The 23,012-nt window shown below is 52.0% G+C and overlaps 1 protein-coding gene across 4 annotated transcripts in view; it reads right to left on the reverse strand.

Moving 5' to 3' along the window:
• The window catches only part of RAI14 (retinoic acid induced 14), a 130,524-nt gene that overhangs the window by 38,874 nt on the left and 68,638 nt on the right, over nucleotides 1-23,012 (reverse strand). For all 4 annotated transcript variants that reach the window (XM_079760348.1, XM_079760347.1, XM_079760350.1 and 1 more), the window contains exon 3: nucleotides 11,680-11,810. In XM_079760348.1, coding sequence (XP_079616474.1) covers nucleotides 11,680-11,810 — 131 coding nt within the window. The remainder of the gene's footprint in view (nucleotides 1-11,679; nucleotides 11,811-23,012) is intronic.

Genomic DNA, 23,012 nt, shown 5'->3' on the forward strand with positions numbered 1-23,012 from the left:
TATTAGGATTAATGCTGCTCAGCCATTCGTGTACAAGAGTTTGTGTGTTTCATTCCAGTGGGTAGGTACCCAGCAGAGGAACTGCCGAGTCAGGCAGGGCCCACGGTTAGCTGCGAGAAGCTGCTGAGAGGTTCTCTACAGCCGCCGCACCACCTCACATCCCGGCAAGGGCGCAGGAGGGCTCCGGGTCCCCCACCCCGCGGCCAAGGCTGGTTCCCATCCGGCAGGTTTCCATTTAAGAGATGCGAATTTTAATGAAATCAATAAAAATACATTGGGGGGAAAGGAAGAGAGGGGAGGGGAGGGGAGGGGAGGGAAGCAGGCTCAGTCCCCACCGCACATGTACAAGGTTCCCAGCTGATGCACGTGGAGACGACATTTGACAAGCACCCCCTCATGGATGACAAAGAACGCCGCCATCATTCTTACCAAGGCACCCACTGTTTCAAAGTTCGTTCGAAAACAGAATCCCCTTCGCCTTAAAAACAATCTCGTGTTGTGTTCCACACAAAAGGAACCCACGCGGTTTCAAGTGTCATTGCAATCGGGGATGGTTCGCTCTGTGTATAAAGCTCGGCTGGGCCCTTAGACAGAGATGCATCGAAAAGGCACAGACAGAGCAGCCTAGATTTACATACCACTGTGATCCCTTACTGCACACCAATCCCTGGACTTTCTCTGCTTCTGTCACTTGGAAAGTTCCCAAGGGTTCTGTGCTTAAGAGTTTTGTGGCTCCCAATCTCCCCACCCCACTCTCTTACCCGCAAGAGAAGGTCAACCCCCTGATGTTCCCAGTCGCCTTTCTGAAACGGCAGCCGGGCACCGGTGCAGGGCGCTGGGGGAGCCCGCCGAGGGAGGGCGAGCGGCCTGGAGGCCGGGGCCATGCTGGGCGTGCTGCCTTGTTGCCGAGGCACTGACCCTCAGCTCCCTCAGCTCTACAGCACGCTCAGGAAACGCAATAACCACCGCACCCATGATAACCGCAGCGGGTCTACTGGAACACACGGCACTAGCTCCGTCTGAACTCATTGCAATCCCAGCCAGCCTATGGGAGGGGTCACGGCTATCACCCCCACTTTACAGAGGCGGAAACGGAGGCACAGAGAAGTCTGGAAACGTGTCCCCAGTCCCAGAACGAACAGGCAGGGAGCCTGGATGCTAACCTGGGCTCCCTGCCCACAGCGCTGGCCCTTCCCGCCTGCTGGGCGATCGCCGTGCCTGTTAAGCCGCTCTGCAGACCGGGCAGCGCTGCAGAGGATCACTTCCCGGCCGGGCGGCTCTTTGAAAAACAAGGTTTGAACTGGAAAAATGAAAGCCTTTGGCCAAAAAGAGAACGCTGGCTTCTCACGGGGCAGCTGAGGCTCTCCCCGGGCAGGAGTGGATGGGCGCGCAGAGGCCAACAGCCCGCCTGGAGGGCTCACTTCCCACAGGCACTCAGCGCTGTGCAAGCCCCCCCCCCCCCCCCCCCCCCCCGCAGCGCGTGCTGGGCCCGGCTCCTCCCCAGGCCCTTCCCCCGAAGGGGGCTCGCTGCGGCTCCTCCAACGCCGCGAGGGCGGCCTGGAAAGTTCCTGCCATCGTTCGGAGCAGTAACCAACGATTCTGGCCTCGGACTGCCAGCTGAGCACAGAGCGGGAGGCCAGACAGACTCGCGAGGCTGCTCTGAAGAGGCTTTGATAGTTCAGGCTCATCCATTCACAGAAACCCACTGGGACCGCGCTCTTCCGGCTCCAGCTCCCGGGCCCAGAGGCGCTGGCGGTGCCGTCAGGAACGAACAGGGGCTGCCACGCCGGTGCTTCCAGTTCCTTCCACTGCCTCTGCTGCCACGGTCCCTGCTCGAATCAGGCAACCCACACGCCCACACCAAGAAATGGCCACGCCAGGCCCAGATGCCCACAGTCAGAGGGTTCAGAAGGATACACTCGTCTAGCACCCCCATTTCACAGATGAAGACACTGAGGCCCAGAGAGGCCAGGGAATGTGGAAGATCAGGGCTTGCATTCGCGGCTCCGACGCCAAGAGCAGCTTTTCCCGGACGTGCCTATGTCTCCCTTCTTTCCTCTGAAAAGCTCGTCCTACCCCCGGGAGGGGGCCCCTAGGGTCAGGAAGACTCTGAAATGCTTCGTGCCCGTAACCAGCTTTCAGGATCCCTGGAGAGCGCCAGCATTTCCCAAACGCCTAACATCGCCTGCCCTTGAGTTGCATTCCTTTCGTAGGACATCTTTCGGAGGGGAGAACATGATATTAAATCATATTAAAAACAAATCAGGGAACTTAAGTACTTAAAACTCAGGATTTAACCCAAAGTTCCCCCCCCCCCCCCCATGGCCCACAGGCTCCCATCCAACCTCACCTCCCAGCTCTCTCCATTCATACCAAACACCCTCCCCCCCGGGGCCTTGGCCTTGCTGTTCCCTCCACCAGGACAACAGCTCCAGGAAAGCACACGGCTCGGCCCCTCACGCCACTCAGGAATCCGCTCACACGCAGGCGTCTGCTCAGAAGGCCCTTCGCTCCCAAGTATTCCGAGTGGCCCGGCCTCTTCATTTTCCTCGGTGTCCCTGACGTCACATGAGAGGCCCGTGCTTAGGGTCTGTGCGCCCGTCAGACTGTATGGCCCGTGAGGGCAGACACTGTGTCTTGCCTACTGCAATTTTCCAGGCAGACAGAAGTGATTTTTTTTTTGGGGGGGGACGGGGGTGGGGTGGGAGATAATGTGAATCTTTAGTTTTGAATTTGCTTTTTTAGTTTAAAGTTTCTATTCCGAGTTTCCTTAAACCAAGACGCACCCATAAACCTGCCTAACCATGTATTTCTCGGGTTCTAATGGAAGTTCTTAGGGAGAAGCTGTCCTTTATGTTATCACTAGAGGCCCGGTGCACAAAAATTCGTGCACTCGGGGGCGGGGGGGGGGGGGTCCCTCAGCCCGGCCTGCGCCCTCTCGCAGTCCAGGAGCCCTCGGGGGATGTCCACCTGCCGGCTTAGGCCCGCTCCCCAGGGGACTGGGCCTAAGCTGGCAGTCAGACATCCCTCTGCAGCCCGGGAGCCCTCAGGGGATGTGCGACTGATGGAGGGGAGCGGGCCTAAGCCGCAGTCAGACATCCTTAGCGCTGCCGAGGAGGCAGGAGAGGCTCCTGCCACTGCCGCCGCACTTGCAGCCATCAGCCCGGCTTGTGGCTGAGCGAAGCTCCCCCTGTGGGAGCGCACTGACCACCAAGGGGAAGCTCCTGAGTTGAGCATCTGCCCCCTGGTGGTCAGTGCGCGTCATAGCGACCAGGCGTTCTGCTGTTAGGGTCAATTTGCATATAGGAGGATAAGCTTGATTTTTCTACCTGACATGGTACAAAGTCTGGTGCCCAGACCAGCACGGGACTTGTTAGAAATGAAAACTCTCGGGCTCCTGCCCGGACTTGGGGGTGGAGCCCAGCAATCTGGTCCAATGAGCCCCCAGGTGATTGTGATGCAGGTTCATTCCCCCACCACCGGCACAGCAGGAAGGAGCAGGAACTGAACACCAGCGTTCTTCGGCTCTGGTCTCAGCTCTGCCATCCCGCATATGTGACAACAAAGTCACTCAAATTCACTGGCCTCAGTTTACCCATCTGTCCATGTGGTCCCCGAGGCCTCTGCCAGGTTCTCAAAGTCAGTGCTGCACCGTGTCCGTTCTAATGAGGTCACTGAGCTGCGATGAGGCTCAGTCCACACCCACTATTTCAGCGGGACACCCCTTAATCCTGAAGGACCTGGATTCCCATTGCAGATTATAATCTGAGGGCAAGACAGGCAGTACGACTGTCTCAGGGTTTCTAGTCACAAAGCCTTGGAAAACTGAATTCTCCTCCGCCCGCGGGGACCCACCCCATCAGCCAGAGAGGAAGCGCCGGGCGGGGGGCGGGCAGCGCTGTGGCTGCCGGGCTGTCAGCGATTTCAAAAGCAGGCGCAACAGAGACTCGGTCGCTGCTCCTGCGAGGAGCCCAAGTGGCAGAAAGGCTGAGAAAGGGGACATGGGTTGCCCTTCCCTGCTCCGTGCTCCAGACGGCCACAATCAAAGGTGGCTGCAGCAGAGAAACCAAGGCCGCACAAAGAGGCTTCCTGTCTGAAGTGCTCACGAGGGGCTCGCAGAATCGGCAGGGCCACCTTCTGGGGACAGAGACCTCCTGGGGACAGGAGGGAGGAGGCCCGGATGAAAGACGACAGCTTCAGAACTAACAGACCCCACGGCCTTGCGGCCGAGCGTCAGCTCTTCAGGAAGGCCCGGCCTCAAAGCGCCGCCTGGAAAGAGCCCTTGGGCTTCAGGAAATCCCCGTCGGGGCCGATGGAGATGGTTTGTCTCGTGGGGTCACGGCAGACCCCCAGACTCAGTACCGAGAGCCGAGAGCAGGTGGTCTGTACTGAGTCCTGAACCCTGTTAGCCCACCCTTCCTTCTTCAGGGATGACTCCAGGGTGGCTGAGAGCATCAGGTGAGGAACACCCAGGAAACTGACAGCCTTTAAATGGGGGGAAGAATGATGAGGGTGTTGCCTGAATGCGTCACACAGAGGAAGCCCCTAGCCCAGCAGCGGGCACCCAGTTTAACGTGACTCCTCACGACTCCTTTCTTACCCACCGCATAAGAATGAACTCTAACCCCGACAGTCTATAACAGGGATGAGAGAAGGACACAGGGAACAGACCCATCAGTAGAAAGGGCTTCGTGAAAGAGACGGCAAGCTGGGCCTTGAATGACACGCAGGACTCGGTGGGAGGCGTGGTGGCGGTGGCATCCGGGAAGGCATCCCAGGGACCCCGGGAGGAACAGGATGTTTCTAAAGGACAGGCGCGTGCTAAGTGATGTACGTGCCTCGACCCTTGAACTGCCTGGATGCTGTCAGCGTGAGAACCCCCTGCTCCAGGTGCCCTCTCTCGCGGGGTCGGACGGAGGGGAGGCCACTGCCTGTGTGGGTGGGACCCACGCCCATCCGCCCGGCTCTGCTCTCCATCACAACGCGCCACTACAGTTCCCAGGCTCTGCTGACCTCGGCCTGCGCGAGTGGGTCCGGCGGTGGGGGCACGCCAGGGGACGGAGGGAGGGGAGAGGCAGTCTGCTTCGGCTCTGAACATGACCCAGCTGCGTGTCTGGAGTCCTTCAGTCTCAACATACTTAATCCGGCTTTGAAATCAGCTTCAGAAGGAAAAGTCCTGTGACCCACCAATATTTCCTATTCAATTCGCATCAATTTGCACCACTTCTGTGGTTACAAGTCTTCCCTCTGAAGCACAACTTTGCAATAAGATCTGTTCAGCTTTAACATGCCCTATTTCCCTTTAAAAAGCTCGTGAATTACGTTACTTTGCATCATACACTTTAAGGCCAAATTTAGCTTTCATTTTAATTTTATTTTGTGCACAGCATTACACACACACACACACACACACACACACACACACACACACACACGGGCTCCTGCCTCCCCCCGCCCACCTGTCAGCTCTCAGGGGGTGGGACCTGCTGGGAACCCTGGGTCTCACTGTGGAGTGTCCAGCGCAGTGGTTCTCAGTTTGGGCTGACCATTCACATCACCTGGGTGCTTTGAAAATCCCCAGGCCCAGCCTGCACCCCACGCTCACGACACGGGTATCTCTGAGGGGGACATCCAGCACTTTTCAAAGCCGTCGGGTGATTCTAATGCGCGTCAGGTGGAGAATCACTGGTCTGGCGTCCAGTGGGGCCCTGACCTTGAACTGCAATGATAAGCCCGTCAAGGAGAGAAGGAAGCAGCGGTCACCGTGTCGCTGTTTTTCCTTTAGTTCGGGGTGGCCTCATGCTGCGGCCAGCACTAACACTGGCTTCTCTTCCCTGCACCTGCCCAGTCCGCCTGACCCCCCTTCAAGGCGGTCCACCTCACGTCCCACCTGGGGCAGGAAGCACGCCGTAGCCACCGCAGTGCGTCCCGGTCTCTCCCCATCTTGCACCCCCTGCAGCTGAGTGTTTTACGGTTAGCAGGACTGCCGTCGGTCTTGTCTCCTTGGCTAGATGCTGTGCATCTTCTAGACAAGGACCCCATTTCCTCCTCCTTGGGCTGCGCTTACAATCGGGTTTGGAACACTGCAGACGCAGGAGTCCCTCCCCACGGCTGGATTAACGCAACAAACATGCGGGCCCGTTGGCTGGTAGCAGCGGAGGTTCCATCACCTTCAGAAACCCCGGTGACCCAAACCAGAGTGGCTATGCTAGGGCAGCAACTCTGTCCTTCAGCGTCTCCCTCTGCCCCAGGGTAACAGGTCTCAGGAAAGACAGCGACTTGGCTGGAAGAGGGTTCTGCAGCGGGGAAGGCTGCGTGACACATGAAGTCTAGCAGTTTTAGGTGAATTCACTTGGCGGCCAAACTGACTTGATTTCCAAGACTCAACGGCTGGAAGGAAATATCGAATGCCTCCTGTTCTGAGAAAACAGCCAGAAGAAGCCCTGGTCATGTGACTTACAGAACTCCAGGGCCCCCTCCCTCCCGTGTTTCACAGTGAAGCTCCACAGCATCATTTGAGAATACTCGCACAGGTTCTTGCTTTCAAAGCCACGAAAAAGATCAGGTTTCCGCCACGTGGGCCACGTGTGCAGACTGTGTCTACCTCTCTGTCTATCCGTCCATGCCTGGGTGGCATTTCTTCAAATGCTACAGCCCCAGCAGTGATTTTATTTAGTCTGGTTGTTCCTAAGACAAACACACATAACGCTCACCAAATGCACACCACATGCAGGAGAGAGCATCTTGAAACAATTAGACTGCTCTGCGGCCCCAAGTCTAGGGCCAGGGCGCCCTCCCACTTCCTCACCTCCACCGGGAACGGGAACGGAGGGGCGGGGAGAAGCCAGGCCCGCTCCACAGACATAGCCTGCGGCTCAACTTGCTGCCCGGCTCCATTCTGCTCCCTTCGGACCCAAGACATCGCCTTCTTCTACTCTTTCCTGCGTGAATTCCAGCCATTCAGTTGCTTTCACTGGTTTGCAGCCCCTCTCTGACCAGTTTTAGAGGGAGGAACTTTTCAGGCAAGGGGTCTTACCCACCCCTAAAGGCAATGCTGCAGGAAGAGACGGCAAAGGCTGAAGAATGACCAGGCCGCCCATCTGGTCACCGACCTTGGGTTGGGAGGCGTCTGGAGAACGTCTGCCGACTTGGCTGCCTCGGGCCGCCTCGTTCCCAGGCCTTTGGGGGTCGTCGGGGATTTAGGCAGGAAAGGCTGGGCATGTTCCTATTTAAACTGCACTGGAAGCTGGGGCAGCCGAGTGGCGGGCTGTGACACTCACCAGGAGAGCTCCTTTCCTCTTGGACCCCAAGCCACTTCACCCCTAACGAATTTACCCAGGAGACTTCTCCCGGCAAGAAAGAGAGTGTTTTATCCTGAGAACCAGCCCGAAAAGTCACTCCCACAAATTCGGACCAAAGGCCCGTCTGCGCTCAGCAGAGTGGACGAGACCAGCAGAGCTGCAGACACCCCGTGAGCCTGCCCCTCAGCGAGCCCCCCGCGCTGTGCGGGATGCGAGTCGCCCAGACAGCCGAGGCTTGTCCCACGCTGTTGAGGCTTTTGTGCTGTTGCTCCTGTTCTTTCAATGTAAGGAAACACACCCAATTCTACACTAGGATTGCAGTGGTGTAAAGAGAAGAAAAACCACACAGGACTGAGCCCATCGGAGAGGGAGGCGCTCTGGACTGGACAGAGAAGCTGGGCCACCACCTGGACCTTCTCACCTGCGGGGAGGGCAGGGTGCAGACAGCCCCCCCCCCCTCCGGTAAAGGCAAGTGCGAGCGAACACTGAGCTAAGGAGGGGCCGGGCTGGGGAGGGGGGGTGGGGGAGCCCTTGAAAGCCAACATCAGGGCTCCAGGTTGTCAGGCAACAGAGGAACACTGTGCGCTCCTGAGCAAACTAGCAAAGTGGGCTCTCACAAAAGCTCCGAAAATAGGCCTCCAGCCTCATGCTGACAAGCAGGTGGATAAATCACAGGGTGAACCCGAACAAGCAGGCAGAGAATGAGGCCAAGCACCAGCAAGGACCTAACTTTCAAGTGCACGCCCTGGCCTTGTCCTTTGGAGACAAATGCAAAACACTGCATGCACGACCCAAGGACACGTGGCCGTGCGGGCTGCACGGGGCCGCGGGGCCAAGATCTCCAGCGGAGGGGACACGCTGGGCTGGCCTGTCACACATGCAGGACCGCTCCTAGCAGGTCAGCAGTTCACGTGCTACCACACCAGCGCACGTGAAAAGAGCAGGCACAAGAACAGAACAGTCTCCACAGCGGGAGGAAGATCAAGCGAGGGAGGCAATGCCAGGCAGGCAGGGTGCACGGGCCGCACCAACTCCAGTGCAGAAGTGCAGGCGTGCGAGGGGGAAGGCTGCACCCCGGGGACCACTCTGCCCGGACTCGCTGCTGTGGAGCACCCCTGGCCTGGCTAACACCATTCCATGATGCCGGAGGACAGGAGAGAGCGTTTGCAGCGACAGCCCCTCTCATTCTGCACACGAAGACCATTCGGTTTGAAAGAAAATATGAAGCTAGACGTGGTGCCTTTCACACTTAAATTCCTGTAGTTATCAGGCAGTAACTGTCAGCATCCAAAGGAATATTCCAAGCAGAAAGATTACACGTTAACAGATGAGTAGCTCTGGAAAACCGTGCACTGAAAAAACAAATACCTCCTTTCTCCCTTTTTCACACAGTTCTAACTCCCCACGTTAAGTGTCATCGAAGGGAAAAACGGCGGGCTTGCGCGTGCAAAGGTGGACATGCCAGAACTGGTTCCGGGGTGAATGCAGCAAAGGCTGTATCAGGTGGGCCTTCGTGTTACCGTCTGCAAGACGGAGGCGGTGATTTTTGTGTAACTAACTGCTCTGTAAGAGAGTCAGATGAAGAAGTGACTCATGCTACAAAGATGGACCTTGAAGCCACTGTGCTAAGTGAAAGAAGCCAGAGACGAGGGCCCCACATTGTATGGCCCCACTTCTATGAAATATCCAGAACAGGCACATTCACAGAGAGAAAGCAGACCAGTGGTTGCCACGGGGAGGGGGGAAAGAGGTTTGGAAGTGTCACTGCTTAATGGGTACAGGGTTTTACTTGGGATGATGAAAAATGTCTGGGAACAGACAATGAAAATGGTTGTACAACATCGCGAATGTACTTAATGCTACTGAAATGTATACGATGGTTAAAGTGGTAAAGTTTATCTTATGTATATTTTACCACAATAAAAAGAAAAGAGAGAGAATAGAAAACAGCATTCTGACTGTGTCCTCTATACATCCTCATTAACGAAAGGTATACATTTATTCAGCTGATCACAACCGTGGCTAAGCTGCTAATCTAAATGTTCTATTTTCATTTCAGTGGGTACTGTCCTAGACAAAACTGTCACAAACCGTTACCTCCCCTCTCCCTGGCAGAGCTGCGAAAGGTGGGTTTGTTCAGACGCTTGCAAAGCGGGACTGGGGGAGGAGGAGCCAGAAAAGCTGTGTAATGCTGCAAGAAGGGATCCAAAAGCACCATGTCGAGCACCAAAACTCTCAGGAGAGTGGCCTCCGCCCCTGTCCATCCAATAGCCCTGACTCCACATGGGGCATGGTGGGAAAAGGTTAATGGACTCATTCACAAACACTTTCTGGGTATCTACAACAAGCCCAGCGGTGGGCTGGATGGTGTAATTACAGCCGTGTAAAGTTACAGTCCCTTCTATCAAGAGAATTTTAATCCAGAGTGCCAGAGGGCTCAGCACTAACAATTACAAAAGGCTGGGAAGGCTCAACACATCAGCCAACAGCCAAGGCCTGCCCAGTACTGGGAGCCCTGGCTGTCAAGTCAGAGTTCACCAGGTTTGCGCCCTGTGCCCCACACCCCAGAGACAGGCCTTTGCAAAGGCAAAGTCAACCCAGCGCTGGGGGGAGGGGTGCTCAATCTGGGGCTTTGGCTGAGGACAAGCCCAGCTCCTAGAGGACCAGACAGTGACGGAGAGAGAACGCTTCTCCCTGCCCTTCCCGAAACAGCCAGCCTGGTCCCCAGACAGAGCTCAGCCCCTGGAGCTATCTTGTGGCTCCCGCAACACCAGGACCGGCGTCTGTGCTATGGGATCTAGCGGGTGTCAGGAAGAGGGGTTCGCTGGCAAAAGTTGCTAAAATGTGATGCCCAATCTCAGGAAAAAGTGCCCTTTATTCTCGCTACCGATCCTTCCATCTAGAGTCAGTCTAGTTTCTAGATGCTGGTTCTCTCTGGTTGACCCTACGTGGGACACCATAAAGTATTGATTCCTGGGCCTCTCCAAGGCCAAGTGATACAGGACATCTGGAGCGGGCACGGCATCAGTATTTCTTAAAGCACCCAGGCGATTCTAAAGGTGGCAGGATTGAGACCCTCTCCTCTAGGCTAAGAAGCAAAGGGAACGGGCTTTATCAAGAGCCTACTATGGCTGGGTACTGAGCTAGCTCCTTGCATACAGCATCAATCTCTCCAGGTGCCCCACCAATTATCTTCTTGGATTTGTTGTGGCCATAAACATACGGTCCCTCAGAGCAGCGCTCAGCCTTGGAGGGACGAGAGAGTAGGAATAGACACCCCAGTTTCCTTACCCCCTGGGTGGGCTAACTCTGAGGCACACTTCCAAGCTGGGGTGAGCAAACTCTTTCTGTAAGAAGCCAGACAGTCAGTATGTTCAGCTTTGTGGGCCACACAGTCTCTGTCCCGACCACTCAAACCTGCCTTCGCAATGCAGCAGCAGCCACGGGCAATGACCAATAATGGACTTGGCTGCATTCCAATAAAACTTTATTTACAAAGACAGACAGCAGGACACAGTTGGCCAAGCCCTGCTCTAAGTCTAAACAGATTCCCAGAAGTTCTCAGTGAAAATGCGTTCCAGTTGGCCATAGCAGTAACCTGCCAATAGCAGGCTACTTCATCCCCTCACTGCGCACTTCGTGGGGTCGCTGGCAAGAGAAACGACCTGCACTCAGATTCTTGTCTCAGAGCCTGCTCTGGGGCGCCCACCCAACGTCGGCATCTTGTTTTAGACTCATAAATACTAGGGAGGTGAATACACCATCTCCATTTTACAGTGTACAAACTGAGATTCCGGGACTGCAAACTGGTAAGGGATAGAGTCCACATTAGAAGTCTATTTGGCTCCAAAGTCAATGATTTCTCTACTGCACGACCAGAGTAAGGATGGAAACACACACACACACACACACACACACACACAATCAAATAGTTTTAATTATGGCGAGCAAGATTCCTACTACTCATGTAATTACTGACCTATGTTAGAAAGGGGTTTAAAAAAATAATAGAAGTAGTAAGGTTACATGGTTATGAAAGAATACTCTTTCTCTTTCATGCTGTATCTAGGCCAGGATGGAATTCATTTCCCATCTATCAGCTGGTTGCCATCCTGGTGCTCTTCCTTCCCTGGTGAAATCTGTGGTTATTCCTGGGAACAAGTACAGCCATTCAAGGTAAAGCCCCTGTGTCACTTGGAGCCTGAAGAGAAAGGAGCTAGACTGAAATGCCCTCTTCCATTAACATGGGGCACGGGGACAGCAATTGCTCAAAGCCCCTTACGGGCCCTTGTGGAGGTCCCCTGCGAACCTCGGGGTTCCAGGGAACACTCGGAGAGCCGAGAACCCGCCCAGGTAGAACCCACTCTTCACAGCTTACGCGGTCTTGCCCTCGCTGTCCTGTTTGGTGGCACTGGCCCCCTTCTTGCCCAGCAGCGAGGCCACCTTCTCCGCATCTCCGTTCTCCACGGCCTGCAGCAGCCGGTCATCGTTCTTGTTCCACTCATTGGTCTGTGGGCAAAGGGGAGACACAGCGTCAGTGTACAGCAGTGGCCACGGCCGTGCTCCCGGCAGAACCGCGGGCCTCCTGCTCCCATCCTTCCCTGCTGTTGCTCAAATCAAACTTTTCCCTCCCTCCTCCCCGCCCCCCCCCCCCCCCCCGCCCCATGGGCGCTTTAAAAATACCTTCCCCTTCACCATGGCAGCACTCAAGAAAGCCGATTTCCCAAAAGGAAACATCAACAGTTCAATGAAATAGCAGCTGGTCACCAAACTCTGCAATGAAGTTACTTGTTTGAACTGAAGCTGGGGAGATGAGGCAACTTACAAAGACCTGCAGGCCAGTTTACACATTAGCTTGTTTCCAGCTCGACCTGACAGCGGGCCTCTCAGAGCAATGGCCTTTGACCTGGCCCACAGCTCACTGGGCCCACGGGGTTACAGAACCAAATGGCCAACGGCTCAAGGCTATCGGAGGGGTTATAATACATGTAATTTTTTGTCTGCCTTTTTTGCCACTCTTTCCGGCCTGCTTACCGGGCCCTGAGTTCTGAGCCGTGCACTGATTTTAAGTAGTTGTCCAGGCTACGGACTCAACAAAGTATCACCAGAAACAAAACAGCTTCCTGAGCGAGCTACTTAACATCCAAGAGCTCCGAGCAAAGCCTCCTGGGCCGAACCCCAGCCCCGGCAGAGCACTTAGGCGAACACAGGGACAGCAAAGCTATCGTGTGCACAGGAATCAGCTTTCACTCTCACAAAGGGAAGAGAGGGTCTCTATGCAAAAGAAGATGGGCCTTGAGTGCAAGACCAAGAAGTTTCCAAAGTGAAGGCAGCAACAGTGAGCCACTAAAGGTCTGGAGCAGGGAGTGAGAGGATACAATCGGCGACTCAGGAAGTCATCGGGAGAGAGGCCCATGGGATTAATGGGGGGAGAAAAGATCCTGGGTCACCTCAAAGCCCATGGGTCACTCTGCAGGCCCCGGTCACCTCCAGACTCCCCCTGCAAAGCCTGCTTTCTCACCCCTGTCGCTAAAGGTGCCCATTACCCCCCGCCCCCGCCCAGAGAGACTCCTCCTCACTCCCCAAACTCTCTATACACAGGTCTCCAGGGCTCCTTGTGGCCTCCAAAGAACCTCCAGAAATTCCGTACTAAAGGCTTTGCCATGGACCACTTCAGGGAAGGAGATGGAAGAGATACTGGAGATTAAAAAACTAACAAAAGGGAATTTTACAGGACCACAGTCTTCCGTGGCCCCAGGGTGTTCCCAATCTCTCTGCGAGGATGGGACTGGGAAACCCAACGGGGCTGCCCTCTCACTGAGCAGGGGTGGGTCTACCCGCTGTCCCCAGCCTGGAGGCAGGGCCTCAGAGAGAGCACAGGCCATGGAGGAGTAACACAGGTGTACCCAGGGTTCAAGTCAGGAATTTACTTCTCTGAGAGTCTCAGGACTGGACCCTCCCATCTTCAGGACTCTCTCCCCCACCCACTCCCACCCACCCCCAAAGAACACAGAGAGAATGATAAGCTTGAATGAAAATGAGAAGTTTGTCTCCAAGTTTGCATGAATTTTAAGTCTACAACTCTACACTGACCGTTATATGCTATGAACCTAAAGTTACTCAAAAACCTCTCTGTGCCTCAGTTTCCCAAGGCATTGCACTGGATGACCACACTGATCCCCTTAAAGCTCAAAAAGCTTAATCTATAAAATGCCCCAAACCAAACTTTGCTAGGGATTTTTCCAGAACAGTCCTGTCTGCATTAATAGAAACATTCTATATCTGCACTGCCCAAAACTGTGCCCTTAGGCCAGTGATGGCGAACCTATGACACGCGTGTCAGCACTGACACGCGTAGCCATTTCTGATGACACGCGGCCGCTGAGGCGACCGCATGCCGAGGATGAAACATTTGCTGCTCCTGAGGATGAAACATTTGCAAAATAATGTTTTTTCCTCAAAGTGACACACTACCCGAGTTATGCTCAGTTTTTTGGCAAAGTTTGACACACCAAGCTCAAAAGGCTACCCATCACTGCCCTAGGCAGTGCTTCTCAACCAGGGGTGATTTTTGGCAATCTACGCAGACATTCCTGATTGTCATGGATAGGGGGTGCTACTGGCATCTCGAGGCTGGGGTGCTGCTAAACATCCTTCAAAGCATAGGACAGCCCCCTCCCCACAACAAATAAGCATCCGGCCCCGAATACCAAGATTGCACCCGCCTCATGAAGCACTGGACATGTAGCTAGTGCAGCTGAGGAACTGGATTTCTAACTTGAATTCCAGGCTTCGGTGCAGCTCTATGCGACGGCTTTCTAAATATTTCTAACCAAGTAGGAAGGTGTCCGGGCCAATGTCATCCACTCTCCGAAAACAATCAAGCTGCTTGCAAAGAAGACATTAGGTTTTATCTTCAATTATGAATCGGGCTTTCTCTGGAAGGGGAGGGGGACACAATCAAGAGACCACTCCAGGCACAAGCATCTGTTAGTACCACAGGAAGCTTTACTGAAAAACAAAACGTAGCCAACACCAAGAAACAGCCTGCAGCGAATTTCCCCCAGAGTGCGTTTTTTTTTGTTTGTTTGTTTTTTACAAGCCAAAACAAACCCAGCAAAGTTTACTGAAGTACATGTAGGACTCATGATTCCTACTTACATGATCCCATGCTCCGTTATTCATGTTGTCTTTAAATCCTCCCCGAACCAAATTAAAACGGGATTGGGAAGATCAAAAGGATATTAAATCTCAGGGGACACGACTGAAAATACTTAAGCAAAGAACGGCCACATGAAAGGGTTTTCCTTTTCAGTGCCGTGCACTCAACTCGGGTAGAGAAAAATGGGATTGCAGGGATTTCTTAAAATTAGTTACATGTGGGCATGTAGGGAGTTCAATTTCTATAGCACCAAGCAGGAAAGATCCCCCCCTTCCCTTACTCTTTGGAGGACAAGGTCAATGGCAAATCCCCTGAGATCTAAAACGCTTCTCTTTTATCTCGCCTCCTTTTTCTCGTAGACACATGAGGCGAGAGAACATGCCTACCCCCACACAAAGATTTAATAAATAACTGGCAACACCATTCAACCTGTATGTGCTGCAGATGGGGCCCAGCGGAAGCAGCGAGAAGGGGAAGGATGGTGCTGTGTATGTTGGCCTTTGAGTCTGAGCCACGAGAACAGTTCAGAACAAAGTGGGAAGACAAGGGCAGACCTGAAGATCCTGGGGGAAAAGGAGACCATCAGCTGGGAAAAGAGGAGAGCTTTACTCCTAACGGTCTCACAAGTGCTTTAAAAGCAATGGCCACGAAGGGTCCCAATTAGACCTCCAACCAGGAATCCAGGTTCTGAACCTGAGTCTTCCAGGTGAAATGCCATGTGGCAGTGTAACCGGGCAGACACTCTCTCTCTTTAACACGACCCTGTCTCCTTTCTGCCTGTCCACTCCCTTCTTCTGTCATCAAGCCCCTTGGACACCAGATTCTGGTCTGTATCAATCTGTCTTAAGAACAAAGCCTCCAGCCTGTTGATCACAGAAACAGAGTCTCAGCCAAGTGAAAGATAACATCTAGACTTCAGTTGTGTTTCAGCCTCAGGCCCATGAAAGGAGAAGGACCCTGCAGATCATCTCCTCAGGAGACCAGACAGAACCACGCCATGGCTGACATCAGGGCCTGACACAAGGGTCAGCTACTCTCTACCTGGCTCCAACCAATCAGCAGAGACCATGGCCCCACTCCTTTAGCCGCCATGATGAATGACTTTCCCCCATAGAGCCCATCCCCGGGAAGCCATCACCAGGGAGCCGGGTCTTTGAGCACTAGCTTGCCTGGGACTCCGGGCTTGGTGCCATTTCCTCAACTAATAAAACTCTCTTTGCTGCAAACTCCTGTTCACATTTGAGGGGGCTTTGATGGGGGCAGGTGAACAGACTCCTTTATTCTGGTAACAGCAGGGAGCAGATGCTAATGTCACAGAGTTTTCTAGTCCTGTAATTGGTTCTGCTATCCACAACTGACCATACCACGCGCCTTCCAGAAGCATGGCGTTCAAGATGCCATCACTTTCCTCTCCTAGACCTGTCCACGGACACATTCCCTCTATTTTCTCCTAGGAAACTACTGGATTCAGTGCTACGTGCTATAGCAAAAATCCCACAGCTAATCACAAGATGGGACAAAACAGGTGTCTGTTAATGTTACTGCTCTTGACAATCCAGAAGCAAATTTCTCTCCCTCACTTCCATCCCCCTGCTGAGTGGTACTAAACTGAAATCAAGCATCAAAAGGAATCTTTAAAAAAAGCGATCTTGGCCAATCTACTGTCCAAAGGCAGTCCTGGTAAGAAGTGTTTTGTGTAAGAAGCAGATCATGTGACATTTTGCCATAACATCCCAAAGTAATTCACTTACACTTCTGGAGACCATCATCCCACCAACAATGTCCCCTCTCCCTCCTTCCCATAGAACCCCCTCTCCCCAGGGCAGGCTTAGCCCCGCCTCCTCTCCGGGTTCCTGGTCCCCTTAGAACGTTTTCCACTTATTAGTGGGTTAATCCAACACTTTAAAAAAAAAAATAGAGAAAAAAATAGAAACACCAGACACCTCACATTTTAATAAGGTTAAATGTCTCTGTATGCGTGTACTGCATGGTGATATAAAATGTGTATTTTTTACCGGGGAAATCACAGTAAAAAACATTGGCTGCCTCTGCTTTTGAATGCGGTCACCCCATCCGCCTAAGACAGGCTCTCTCCTAAAGCCTCGCTCAACCCGCAGACTCCTCAGCCTTCCCCGTGTCCTGCCTCTGCTGCTCTCCCATCGGTCCGGAGGCGCCTATTCAGCGTGCTGGATGGAGCCCACAGTCTAGACTGGATGAAATACCGTCCCGGCTTCGTCCCGAGCTCCGTGCGTGCTTGCTGTTTCCTTGTCTTCAGCTCCCTGAAGGCAGGGCAGCCGCCTTCATCTCTCACCCCCACCACATGGCCTCGCAGATGGATCTGCTGCTGATTTTAGCAGGAGTTTCTTCCTCTGGTTAACCTAAATCTCGCCTGACTTCGAAAATACTTTCTTTTCATCTAGAAAACTCTCTCCTTCTCTTGCAAACAACTATCTCATCATGTTTCCAATATTTTAAAATCTTTATTGTTGAAAGTATTACCCATATGTCCCCTTTATCACCACCCCCCCCTCCGACCTCCGCTGACCCCATCTAGGCTGCCCCCACCTCCTGCCCTAGGCCTTCAACATTTCCGATTTTTAAACAGGCTAAATAAATCCTACTCCCTTAACTTTTCTACTCCCTTAACTTTGCTAAGGCCTGTTTTCCAAGATTCTGATCACGGGTACATTTTTTCCGAATCTCTTCATGACTAAGCCTAGTCCATTCATCAGGGTGGAGCGGTGTTCTCCCAGACACCAGGCTCGCCTGGGTGCTTGTTAAATATGCAGACTCCCAGGCCCCGTCCTGGAGATTCCGGCCCCAAAAGGAGTCCTGGGCTCCCTGAGGTCGTTCTCTCTCGCTCTGGCTCTGATTCTTATTACAAGTTTGGGGACAACTGGAACCTATGCAAAGGCTAACCACAGAATTCCTTGAAAGGAAGTCCTTCCTGCATGAGGCATTAATAAGGAATATATGAGAAAGTGTCTTCGCTTTTTCTTGAAGAGCTAGGTATTCTGTCTCCCACAAAAGCTTAATAAATATTGGCTTTCCCTTGGGAAACGTATACATACGTGCAACCCTATTTATAAGAATTCTAAAAGCACTGCTCCTAATGGTCAAAATTTATAAATAATCAAATATCCAATAAAAGGAGATAATTACAATATGATGAAGCAACAGAATACCACACAGCAATGAAAATGAACACATTACAACCACATGCAACATGGATGGATATGGAAAACAATGTTGCTGAAAAAAGAAAGACACAACGAAACACAGTATGACTGCATGTATATAAAGATGAAAACAAGAAAATGGACCCATATTGTTTAGGGATATATGCACAGATGGTCAAACTATAAAGGAAAGCAAGGACAAGGTCACCCTAATAGTCAGGAGAGGGACGGGGGGGAGGGGGTGGCATCTGGTCAGGGAGGGCCACCTGGGAACACTCCAGGGTCCTGTGTCCGATTTCATGACCTGGTTAGTGGCTCCCAGATGTTCACTTGTTAGACGCGACGTTCCTTTTGTGCACTTTTCTCTACATGTGATGTATTATTCACACACACACACACACACACACACGCACGCACACACACACGCACACACACACACAGTTTAGAAAGAAATCTGTGGTTCACTTTCTGGTCAAATCAAAACCCAGTGCCTTTCCATCATTTGCATTCTCACTGGCTGTTTCCTCATCTGTAAAATGAAGGTAGGGTGGTGCCCAAATCTGGTTCTTAGGAGGCCTCAAACCCCCTGGAGAATCTGAGAAAGTGATGATCTTCCCTCAGAACAATGCACAGACACACAAAAGCTTGCATGCAATTTCAGAGCGTTCTACGACTCAAACCTTCTGCCCCCCGCCCACCCACTCAAGCCCAAGTTAAGGACTCTTGGTCTAAACCAGTGGTTCTCAACCTTTCTAACGCCGCGACCCTTTAATACAGTTCCTCATGTTGTGGTGACCCCCAACCATAAAATTATTTTCGTTGCTACTTCATAACTGTAATTTTGCTACTGTTATGAATCGTAATGTAAATATCTGTGTTTTCCGGTGGTCTTAGGCGACCACGGGTTGAGAACCGCTGCTGTAGAGCCTAAGACCATCGGAAAAGAGAGCCTTTAGAAGTCTCAAGCAGGGTATCCGCAGCTCTGGCTCCACGTCCTTATCTGTAAAACGGGGGGGCCTACTTTCTTTCAAGTTATCCTGAGAATTAAATGCAATGCACATGAAGTGCCTGGCACTCAAAAAATGGTGGTGATGATGATGATGATGATGATTTAAGTAGAAGATCTGCACTCTTCCTTCGCAATTAAGCTCTATAAATCTTTAATATTTACAATTTATGACTGGTGGCCCATTACCCCTTCAGAGGTAAATAACACCTTAAATTGTAATGTGCAAATTTTCTACTATGCTCCTTTAAAAAAAAATCACAGTTTAGAGGGCTCTGGAGAAAACATTCACAGACATGGAATTAACGATCTTATTGAACACGGCTCCTTTTCCAGGGGGCTGTCTAAACAGACGGTATTTCAACAGAGCACACTGGCCACACTGGCAAGTACAGGAAGCCATATGTTACGCTCCGGAGACATGTGTAATGTGTCAGCTATGAAGGGCAGCATGTGGGAAAGGCAGCCCTCACCTTCCATGTGGGCTCCAGGCATTCCCGCTAATACATCACAAGTGAGATGCTCAGTGGCTGGCCCGTACGCCTCCTATTCATCAAATCGTTTCCAAACGACACCCGCTTGCTGCAGAGTTCTCCCTTGCATCCTGCCTTTGGAAAGCGCTGCCTGCCCCGTCGGAGGGTAGCAGACACCACGCCGAGCATGTGATGAGCGCCGGGGCTTTGGCAGCTGGCAACGTCTGCCCTTGGCCAGACATGGCATCACCTTCTTTTATTTTGGTTTAATCACTGGGAACTGAAAACCCAGTGGAAACTCAGTGGCCACAGACATCTGGTTAGTGGGCAGCTGTGAGTGTGGGAATAAATCAACCCAACGAAAATAATCCAGTGGCAAGCGCAATCCCGGGGGCGAGTTTCTTTGACTTTCTTTAGGAAAGATGCTAAAACCCCAAGCATCACGAAGCAGCACAGGCCTGGCGGTGTGGGTCGCGGAGCAGCCGTCCGGAGGGGTCTATCTGGGAGGGGATCTTTGGGAGGGCTGCACGGCTCCCTCTAGTTTATGGAGAGCAGTTCGTTTCGCCAACATAAGCAGGAAGGCTGAGACGCAAGTTAAAGTAGACTGTGTTTTCACTGAGGAGCGTTCAGAGTCAGACCATCCAGGGGAAAATGAAAAGCGCACACCTCATACTTTAGACAGAAGACAAGAAGCAGGCAAGCTTCAGGCGAACTGCAAGCCAGGACGTTTTAGATATGTATCTGCCAGGCACAAAGCAGAACAGAAAATGCTATGCATGTTCCTTTCCATTGTTTACTCATTCATTCAACAAATATTTACCAAATGCTTTTTATACGGCTGGCATCATCTTTACTGAGTTTTCTGTCTTGCTGTGGAGCTAAAATACAGCAACCTGAGAAACAGGCCAACAACACAAACCAGGACCATGAGGAGTGGTCAGCGAAGCCAAGCGGTGAATCGGCACCATGGAAGGGAGAGACAACTACCAGCGAGGCAGGATGGGAAGGTTTTCTGATTTGCATAATGAGCGAGACCTTGCAATGAGAATACTTAGGAGAGAAGATAAGATGCAACAACGGGAAAATGCAAGATGTATTTAGCAGACAGTGAGTTGATCTAAGTCTAGCCTTACAAGACTCTCCTTAGTGTGCCTGGGAAACACAAAAAATTACCAGTATTTCTTGACAAACATTTGACCATTCCCCCAGTTTTAACAAGACCAGCAGTTTCAGAAAGAGCTCGCCGTGTACTGTTCACTATTTTAAACCAATACATGATAAGTTCATCTAAAACGAGTTTCTCCTTTCCATACAATTGTTTTATATCCTCACCCAAGGAAATGTTTTTATTGATTTTGAGGGAGGGAGGGAGAGAGAGAGAGACAGAGAGAGAGAAACATTGATCAGTTGCCTCCCGTAAGTGCCCCGACCAGAGATCAAACCCAAAGCCCAGGGATGTGCGCTGACCTGGAATCAAACCCTCAACCTTCGGGTGCACAGGACTTGCTCCAACCAGCTGAGTCACGAGGCCAAGGCCCTCTCCCTACACTTTTGTTTCCGATCACTCACACAGGCAGGTCTCTACTCCCTGAAACCCATCGCCCTCCCTTTAACAGACTGCATCAGTCATTCCTGAAGCCCTTTCACGTGATGCTGAATGCTGTGCCACGGACATAATCCATAATTATAAACACCTCCTTCCAGAAGCAGGCTGGTCCTCTGCCCTCCCCCCTTCAAGCTGCCTAGTCATTGCTCCCTGTGCCCCCAGCCCTCCCGGGCCCCCAGGACCAGTCAGTTCCCCTCCTGAGGCCTCCCATGCTGCTCCTCCACGGCCCATGACACAGTATAGCTTAACTAGCTGTTCTAAAGTGTCTTTAAAGGTCTGCCGACCTCCCCCTGGGCTCGGGGTTCCAGGGCATGGCCAGTGGCCAGCATCTGTCTCGTTCAGCACTGGGCTCCTGGCTCCTGGCCCCTGGCCCACTGCCCGCCAGATGGTAAGGGCTCCATTCAGAGCCGTTGGTTCAATAGCTGTAGTTTTCTTCCTTCTCCCTTGGGAGTCACTCCTGATTAACCCCTTCTCTGCTGATGCCTTTGTCTCCATCTACAAATGGACTTAAGGTCTCCATAATCCTACCAAATTCCTTTCTCTGATGATGCTGATCAATATTAAAGCATCACTCACTATTTAAAAACCACGTCCCATGAGGAAGGATAGATCAAGCCATCTTTACCGTCCAGGGAGAATAATGGTTCCATCCAATGGGATCCAAGCCCTCATTTGCTTAGTCTCTATACCTATAGGGACGGTGCAACACCCCAGGGATAAAAAGATGGACAGGACATGATCTTGGCCCATAAGGAGTTCACAGACTTCGGAAGACAGAAGCACACACAATACCTACTTACATTATTATCTGTCCGTGCTCGGCCAGCGCTGTGAACTAAGTCCTGTCAAAGTCCAGGGAGGATACTATGACTATTTTTAAAAAATCACTAAAAGTATTAGCCATGTTACAGATAAGGAAACTGAGACCCGGAAAGGTTAAGAAACACGTGTAAAGTTACTCCATACACAGTTGGAGAAAGCTAAAGCGATTTAAAGGGAAATCAAGCCACTTTTAAGATGAGCAAGATTTAAGTGTGTTTATAGATTGAGGCAAACAAAGGGGTCAATAGAAAGAAACAGAGTGACACGTACACGGGGTGAGGGTTTGAACGGAGAATGCGGCCCGGGCGGAAGGCTGACCTTGGTGAAGTAGTCACGTTCTGCCTCTGAGACAGTGAAGAGGAAGAGGAGGGTGAGCAGGGACAGGAGAGGAAGTCAGTTTGTGTTTTACGGCAGAAGGAGGCAAAGCACACAGAGCCAGTGGCGGGCTAAGAAGCTTAAAAAACGTGTTGAAGAGTTACTGTCTCTAATAGCTCCGGGGGTAAAAGAGAAAGGAAACCCACTAGAAATGAGTGAAGGCGTTTCCAAGCAGCCCAGAAAGTCCAGCTGAGAATAGGAATTATAACTCCATAAAAAAACCATTTGGAAGTGTCCTGTGCTTTTTCACTGGAAGCACTGGGTAGGATACCAGCAAAGGGCGGTTCGCTTGATTGACAACTGGAGGCGGGTAAAGCAGAGATTCCAGGGTCAAGAGGACGGGCGGTGCCTGTGGGCAGGGATTTGAAGTGACTGTGAGATTAGGGATGGGCAGGGATAAGGAAGAGGACATAGTCCTAGAGATCAAAGGAAGGTTGTTGGATGGGTCATTTATATGAACGTTACGAGTTCCCAGGATGATGGGAGATAGGAAAAATGGTAGATGATGGTAGATAGTCAAAATCCTGGAGGAATATCAGGGAGCAACCTAGAGGTTGCTCAACCAAAGAGCACAACCAAAGAGCAGTGATGTCCACTGAGGAAGGAGTGATGAGGTCACAGAGCAAATGGGTCAAGCCTTCTGAAGACGTGGCTCCTGTGACTTACTGAGTTCCTACTGTGCTGTCTCTCATCAGTGTCGCAACTAACTGATTTCGTTGTTTATGTCACTGTAACCACCTACGCTAGGCTGGATAGTGTCCCCACAAAATTCATGTCCTGCCTGAACGTCGGAATGTGACCTTATTTTGAAATAGGGTCTTTGCACATGTAATCAAGTTAAGATGAGGTCACACTGGATTAGGGTGGGCCCAAGTCTAATGACTGGTGTCATTAATTAGAAGAGGAGAGATGTGAAGACACAGGAGGAGAAACAGGGATGAAGAGCACATGATGGTGGAGGCAGAGACTGGTGTTATGCTGCCATTAACCGAAGAAGGACAAGATTGCTGGCAACCACCAGAAGCTAGGAGAGGCAAGGACTCTTCCTTAGAGCTTTGGAGGGAGATGGCCCTGCGACACCTTGATTT

The sequence above is a fragment of the Cnephaeus nilssonii genome (genome assembly GCF_951640355.1).
Source record: "Cnephaeus nilssonii genome assembly, chromosome: 2".
NCBI classification, from domain to species: Eukaryota; Metazoa; Chordata; class Mammalia; order Chiroptera; family Vespertilionidae; genus Cnephaeus; species Cnephaeus nilssonii.